Source organism: Penaeus vannamei, chromosome 21 (genome assembly GCF_042767895.1).
Source record: "Penaeus vannamei isolate JL-2024 chromosome 21, ASM4276789v1, whole genome shotgun sequence".
Taxonomy (NCBI): Eukaryota; Metazoa; Arthropoda; class Malacostraca; order Decapoda; family Penaeidae; genus Penaeus; species Penaeus vannamei.
Window position 1 is genome coordinate 27,158,963 of NC_091569.1, and position 7,500 is coordinate 27,166,462.

Sequence of the window (7,500 nt, forward strand, 5' to 3'; positions counted from 1 at the left end):
CTCCTCGCAAACCCCCCTTTGTCCCTCTCCTCGCAAACCCCCCTTTGTCCCTCTCCTCGCAAACCCCCCTTTGTCCCTCTCCTTGCAAACCCGCCTTGTCCCTCTCCTCGCAAACCCCCCTTGTCCCTCTCTTCACAAACCCCCTTTGTCCCTCTCTTCGCAAACCCCCTTTGTCCCTCTCCTTGCAAACCCGCCTTGTCGCTCTCCTTGCAAACCCCCCTTGTCCCTCTCCTTGCAAACCCGCCTTGTCCCTCTCCTCGCAAAACCCCCTTGTCCCTCTCTTCACAAACCCCCTTTGTCCCTCTCCTCGCAAATCCCCCTTGTCCCTCTCCTCGCAAACCCCCCTTTGTCCCTCTCCTTGCAAACCCCCCTTGTCCCTCTCCTCGCAAATCCCTCCTTTGTCCCTCTCTTCGTAAACCCCCCTTGTCCCTCTCCTTGCAAACCCCCCTTGTCCTTCTCCTCGCAAACCCCCCTTTGTCCCTCTCCTCGAAAACCCCCCTTTTCCCTCTCTTCACAAACCCCCCTTGTCCCTCTCCTCGCAAATCCCCCTTGTCCCTCTCTTCACAAACCCCCCTTGTCCCTCTCCTCGCAAACCCCACTTTGTCCCTCTCCTTGCAAACCCGCCTTGTCCCTCTCCTTGCAAACCCGCCTTGTCCCTCTCCTCGCAAACCCCCCTTGTCTCTCTCCTCGCAAACCCGCCTTGTCCCTCTCCTTGCAAACCCCCATTGTCCCTCTCCTCGCAAACTCCCCTTGTCCCTCTCCTTGCAAACCCCCCTTGTCCCTCTCCTCGCAAACCCGCCTTGTCTCTCTCCTTGCAAACCCCCCTTGTCCCTCTCCTCGCAAATCCCTCCTTTGTCCCTCTCTTCGTAAACCCCCCTTGTCCCTCTCCTTACAAACCCCCCTTGTCCTTCTCCTCGCAAACCCCCCTTTGTCCCTCTCCTCGAAAACCCCCCTTTTCCCTCTCCTTGCAAACCCGCCTTGTCCCTCTCCTCGCAAACCCCCCTTGTCCCTCTCCTTGCAAACCCCCCTTGTCCCTCTCCTCGCAAACCCCCCTTGTCCCTCTCCTTGCAAACCCGCCTTGTCCCTCTCCTCGCAAACCCCCCTTGTCCCTCTCTTCACAAACCCCCTTTGTCCCTCTCCTTGCAAACCCGCCTTGTCCCTCTCCTTGCAACCCCCCCTTGTCCCTCTCCTCGCAAACCCCCCTTGTCCCTCTCCTTGCAAACCCCCCTTTGTCCCTCTCCTCGCAAACCCCCTTTGTCCCTCTCCTCGCAAACCCCCCTTTGTCCCTCTCCTCGCAAACCCCCCTTGTCCCTCTCCTTGCAAACCCGCCTTGTCCCTCTCCTCGCAAATCCCCCTTTGTCCCTCTCCTTGCAAACCCGCCTTGTCCCTCTTCTCGCAAACCCCCCTTGTCCCTCTCCTTGCAAACCCGCCTTGTCCCTCTCCTCGCAAATCCCCCTTTGTCCCTCTCCTTGCAAACCCGCCTTGTCCCTCTCCTTGCAAACCCCCCTTTGTCCCTCTCCTCGCAAACCCCCTTTGTCCCTCTCCTCGCAAACCCCCCTTTGTCCCTCTCCTCGCAAACACCCCTTGTCCCTCTCCTTGCAAACCCCCCTTTGTCCCTCTCCTCGCAAACCCCCCTTGTCCCTCTCCTTGCAAACCCGCCTTGTCCCTCTCCTCGCAAACACCCCTTGTCCCTCTCTTTGCAAACCCCCCTTTGTCCCTCTCCTCGCAAACCCCCCTTGTCCCTCTCCTTGCAAACCCGCCTTGTCCCTCTCCTCGCAAACCCCCCTTGTCCCTCTCCTTGCAAACCCGCCTTGTCCCTCTCCTCGCAAATCCCCCTTTGTCCCTCTCCTCGCAAACCCCCTTGTCCCTCTCCTCGCAAACCCCCCTTTGTCCCTCTCCTCGCAAACCCGCCTTGTCCCTCTCCTCGCAAACCCCCTTGTCCCTCTCCTCGCAAACCCCCCTTTGTCCCTCTCCTTGCAAACCCCCCTTGTCCCTCTCCTCGCAAACCCCCTTTGTCCCTCTCTTCGCAAACCCCCTTTGTCCCTCTCCTTGCAAACCCCCCTTTGTCCCTCTTCTCGCAAACCCCCCTTTGTCCCTCTCCTCGCAAACCCCCTTTGTCCCTCTCCTCGCAAACCCCCTTTGTCCCTCTCCTCGCAAACCCCCCTTGTCCCTCTCCTCGCAAACCCCCCTTGTCCCTCTCTTCACAAACCCCCCTTGTCCCTCTCCTCGCAAACCCCCTTTGTCCCTCTCCTTGCAAACCCGCCTTGTCCCTCTCCTCGCAAACCCCTCTTGTCCCTCTCTTCACAAACCCCCTTTGTCCCTCTCCTCGCAAACCCCCTTAGTCCCTCTCCTTGCAAACCCGCCTTGTCCCTCTCCTTGCAAACCCCCCTTGTCCCTCTCCTTGCAAACCCGCCTTGTCCCTCTCCTTGCAAACCCCCCTTTGTCCCTCTCCTCGCAAACCCCCTTTGTCCCTCTCCTCGCAAACCCCCCCTTTGTCCCTCTCCTCGCAAACCCCACTTTGTCCCTCTCCTCGCAAAACCCCCTTGTCCCTCTCCTCGCACACCCGCCTTGTCCCTCTCCACGCAAACCCCCCTTGTCCCTCTCTTCACAAACCCCCTTTGTCCCTCTCCTCGCAAACCCCCCTTGTCCCTCTCCTTGCAAACCCCCCTTGTCCCTCTCCTCGCAAACCCCCCATGTCCCTCTCCTCGAAAACCCCCTTTGTCCCTCTCCTCGCAAACCCCCCTTTTCCCTCTCCTCGCAAACCCCCCTTTTCCCTCTCCTCGCAAACCCCCCTTTTCCCTCTCCTTGCAAACCCCCCTTGTCCCTCTCCTCGCAAATCCCCCTTTGTCCCTCTCTTCGTAAACCTCCCTTGTCCCTCTCCTCGCAAACCCCCTTTGTCCCTCTCCTCGCAAACCCCCCTTTGTCCCTCTCCTCGCAAACCCCCCTTGTCCCTCTCCTCGCAAACCCCCTTGTCTCTCTCCTCGCAAACCCCCCTTGTCCCTCTCTTCACAAACCCCCCTTGTCCCTCTCCTCGCAAACCCCCCTTTGTCCCTCTCCTTGCAAACCCTCCTTGTCCCTCTCCTTGCAAACCCCCCTTGTCCCTCTCCTCGCAAACCCGCCTTGTCCCTCTCCTCGCAAACCCCCCTTGTCCCTCTCTTCACAAACCCCCTTTGTCCCTCTCCTCGCAAACCCCTCTTGTCCCCCTCCTCGCAAACCCCCCTTGTCCCTCTCCTTGCAAACCCCCCTTGTCCCTCTCCTCGCAAACCCCCTTTGTCCCTCTCCTTGCAAACCCCCCTTGTCCCCCTCCTCGCAAACCCCCCTAGTCCCTCTCCTTGCAAACCCCCCTTGTCCCTCTCCTCGCAAACCCCCCTTATCCCTCTCCTTGCAAACCCCCCTTGTCCCTCTCTTCACAAACCCCCTTTGTCCCTCTCCTTGCAAACCCCCCCTTGTCCCCCTCCTCGCAAACCCGCCTTGTCCCTCTCCTTGCAAACCCCCCTTGTCCCTCTCCTCGCAAACCCCCCTTATCCCTCTCCTTGCAAACCCGCCTTGTCCCTCTCCTCGCAAACCCCCCTTGTCCCTCTCCTTGCAAACCCGCCTTGTCCCTCTCCTGGCAAACCCCCCTTGTCCCTATCCTTGCAAACCCGCCTTGTCCCTCTCCTCGCAAATCCCCCTTTGTCCCTCTCTTCGCAAACCCCCCTTGTCCCTCTCTTTGCAAACCCCCCTTGTCCCTCTCCTCGCAAACCCCCCTTGTCCCTCTCCTTGCAAACCCGCCTTGTCCCTCTCCTTGCAAACCCCCCTTGTCCCTCTCCTCGCCTTGTCCCTCTCCTCGCAAACCCCCCTTTGTCCCTCTCCTTGCAAACCCGCCTTATCCCTCTCCTCGTAAACCCCCTTTGTCCCTCTCCTTGCAAACCCGCCTTGTCCCTCTCCTTGGCACTGTTTTCTACATTGGCACTGTTCTCTTCCTTGGCACTGTTATCTTCCTTGACACTGTTGTCTTCCTTGGCACTGTTCTCTTCCTTGGCATTGTTCTCTTCCTTGGCACTGCTTTTTACCTTGGCACTGTTGGTCCCCTTGGCATTGTTTTCTACCTTGGAACTGTTGCCTTCCTTGGCACTGATGTCTCCCTTGGCACTGTTCTCTTACTTGGCACTGTTGACTTCCTTGGCACTATTTTCTACCTTGGCACTGTTCTCTTCCTTGGCACTGTTATCTTCCTTGGCACTGTTATCTTCCTTGGCACTGTTGTCTTCCTTGGCACTGTTCTCTTCCTTGGCAATACTGACTTCCTTGGCACTGTTTTCTACCTTGGCACTATTTTCTACTTTGGCACTGTTCTCTTCCTTGGCACTGTTGTCTACTTTGGCACTGTTTTCTTCCTTGGCACTGTTGTCTTCCCTTGCACTTTTCTACCTTGGCACTGTTGCCTTTATGGGCGCTGTTTTCTACCTTGGCAGTATTGTCTTCCTTGACACTGTTTTCTCCCTTGGCACTGTTTTCTACTTTGGTACTGTTGTCTTCCTTGGCACTGTTTTCTACCTTGGCACTGTTTTCTTCCTTGGCACTGTTTTTTTTACCGTGGCACTGTTGTCTTCTTCGGTACTTTTTTCTACCTTGGCACTGTTTCTACCTTGGCACTGTTGTCTTCCTTGGCACTGTTCTTTTCCTTGGCACTGTTTTCTACCTTTGCACTGTTGCCTTTATTGGCGCTTTTTCCAACCTTGCCACTATTTTCTATCGTGGCACTGTTGTATTCCTTGGCACTGTTTTCTTCCTTGGTAGTATTGTCTTCCATGACACTGTTTTCTCCCTTGGCACTGTTTTGTACTTTGGTACTGTTGTCTTCCTTGGCACTGTTTTCTACCTTGGCACTGTTTTCTTCCTTGGCACTGTTTTCTACCGTGGCACTGTTGTCTTCTTCGGCACTTTTTTCTACCTTGGCACTGTTTCTACCTTGGCACTGTTGTCTTCCTTGGCACTGTTCTTTTCCTTGGCACTGTTTTCTACCTTGGCACTGTTGCCTTTATTGTCGTTTTGTTCTACCTTGGCACTATTTCTATCGTGGCACTGTTTTCTACCTTGGCACTGTTTTCTACTTTGGCACTGTTCTCTTCCTTGGCAGTATTGTCTTCCTTGGCACTGTTGTCATCCTTAGTACTGTTTCCTTCTTTGGCACTGTTGTCATCCTTGGCACTGTTATCTTCCTTGGCACTGTTTTCTACCTTGGTACTGTTTTCTTCCTTGGCACTGTTGCTTTCCTTGGCACTGTTCTCTTCCTTGGCACTGTTTTCTACCTTGGTACTGTTGTCTTTCTATGCACTGTTGCCTTCCTTGGCACTGTTTTCTACCTTGGCACTGTTGTGTTCCTTGGCACTGTTGTCTTCATTGGCACTGTTTTCTACATTGGCACTGTTTTCTAGCTTGGCACTGTTCTCTTCCTTGGCATCGTTCTCTTCCTTGGCACTGTTTTCTACCTTTGCACTGTTGTCTTCCTTGGCACTGTTTTCTACCTTGCCACTGTTTTCTACCTTACCACTGTTGTCTTCCTTGGCACTGTTTTCTACCTTGGCACTGTTCTCTTCCTTGGCACACTTCTCTTCCTTGGCACTGTTTTCTACCTTGGCACTGTTGTCTTCCTTGGCACTGTTGCCTTCCCTAGCACTGATGTCTTCCTTGGCACTGTTGTCTTCCTTGGCACTGTTTTCTTCATTGGCACTGTCGTCTTCTTTGGCACTGTTTTCTACCTTGGCACTGTTGCCTTCCTTGGCACTATTTTCTACCTTGGCACTGTTTTCTACTTTGGCACTGTTGTTTTCCTTGGCACTGTTATCTTCCTTGGCACTGTTTTCTAACTTGGCACTGTTTTCTTCCTTGGCACTGTTTTCTACCGTGGCACTGTTGTCTTCTTTGGCACTTTTTTCTACCTTGACACTCTTTTCTACCTTGGCACTGTTTTCTACCTTGGCAATGTTGTCTTCCTTGGCAAAGTTCTACCTTGGCACTGTTTTCTACCTTGGTACTGTTGTCTTCCTTGGCACTGTTTTCTACCTTGGCACTGTTTTCTACCTTGGCACTTTTGGCTTCCTTGGCATTGTTCTCTTCCTTGACACTATTGACTTCCTTGGCACTGTTGTCTTCCTTGGCACTGTTCTCTTCCTTAGCACTGTTTTCTACCTTGGCATTATTGTTTTCCATAGCACTGTTCTTTACCTTGGCACTATTTTCTACTTTTGCACTGTTCTCTTCCTTGGCACTGTTTTCTACCTTGGTACTGTTGACTTCCTTGGCACTGTTGCCTTCCTTGGCACTGTTGTCTTCCTCGGCACTGTTGTCTTCCTTGGCACTGTTTTCTACCTTGGCACTGTTTCTTCATTGGCACTGTCGTCTTCTTTGGTACTGTTTTCTACCTTGCACTTTTGCCTTCCTTGGCACTGTTTTCTACATTGGCACTGTCTTCCTTGGCACTGTTTTCTACCGTGGCACTGTTTTCTTCCTTGGCACTGTTTTCTACCGTGGCACTGTTGTCTTCTTTGGCACTTTTTTCTACTTTGGCACTGTTCTCTTCCTTGGCCGTTATCTACCTTGGCACTGTTTTCTACTTTGGCACAGTTGACTTCCTTGTCACTTTTTTCTGCCGTGGCACTGTTGTCTTCTTTGGCACTTTTTCTACCTTGGCACTGTTCTCTTCCTTGGCAGTTTTCTACCTTGGCACTGTTTTCTACCTTGGCACAGTTGTCTTCCTTGGCACTGTTATCTTCCTTGGCACTGTTGTCTTCCTTGGCATTGTTATCTTCCTTGGCACTGTTGTCCTCCTTGGCACTATTGACTTCCTTGGTACTGTTGTCTTCCTTGGCATTGTTCTCTTCTTTAGCACTGTTTTCTATCTTGGCATTGTTGTATTCCATAGCACTGTTCTCTACCTTGGCACTGTTGACTTCCTTGGCACTGTTGACTTCCTTGGCACTGTTGTCTTCCTTGGCACCTTTTTCTACCTTGGCACTGTTGTTTTCCATAGCACTGTTTTCTATCGTGGCACTATTGACTTCCTTGGCATAGTTGCTTTCCTTAGGACTGTCGTCTTCCATGCATTGTTTTCTACCGTGGCACTGTTGCCTTCCTTGGCACTGTTGTCTTCCATGTACTGTTTTCTAGCTTGGCACTGTTATCTTCCTTAGCACTTTTTTCTACTTTGGCACTGTTGTCTACCTTGGCACTGTTGTATTCCTTGGTATTGTTGCTTCTTTGGCACTGCTGCTTTTATTGGCACTTGCCTTCCTAGGCACTGTTCTCTTCCTTGGCAGTGTCGTCTTTCTTTACGGAGGGTTATAAATTCACGTTTGAATATAATTTTGATATACTCTAAAAGGATTTCTACTCGCTTATATCAAGAAATACGAAAGTACAAGTATATTACTACCGCTTGACATCAATCAGTACATTATTGGGGGGTTGAAGGTGGGGGTGGGAGGGTTTTTTTTACGCCAAGAATTTTTATATTACTGC

The 7,500-nt window shown here is 52.5% G+C and overlaps 1 protein-coding gene across 1 annotated transcript in view; it reads right to left on the bottom strand.

The window, feature by feature from the left end:
* Positions 1–7,082, bottom strand: part of LOC138865553 (platelet binding protein GspB-like) — a 19,551-nt gene extending 12,469 nt beyond the window's left edge. Inside the window, exons 1-7 of the mRNA XM_070136243.1 lie at positions 6,579–7,082; positions 6,064–6,351; positions 5,531–5,975; positions 5,041–5,287; positions 4,611–4,904; positions 4,144–4,383; positions 3,911–4,059 (exon numbers count right to left, since the gene is read on the bottom strand). Of these exons, the coding sequence (XP_069992344.1) occupies positions 3,911–4,059; positions 4,144–4,383; positions 4,611–4,904; positions 5,041–5,287; positions 5,531–5,975; positions 6,064–6,351; positions 6,579–7,082 (2,167 nt within the window). The remainder of the gene's footprint in view (positions 1–3,910; positions 4,060–4,143; positions 4,384–4,610; positions 4,905–5,040; positions 5,288–5,530; positions 5,976–6,063; positions 6,352–6,578) is intronic.
* Between the last annotated feature and the right edge of the window lie 418 nt (positions 7,083–7,500).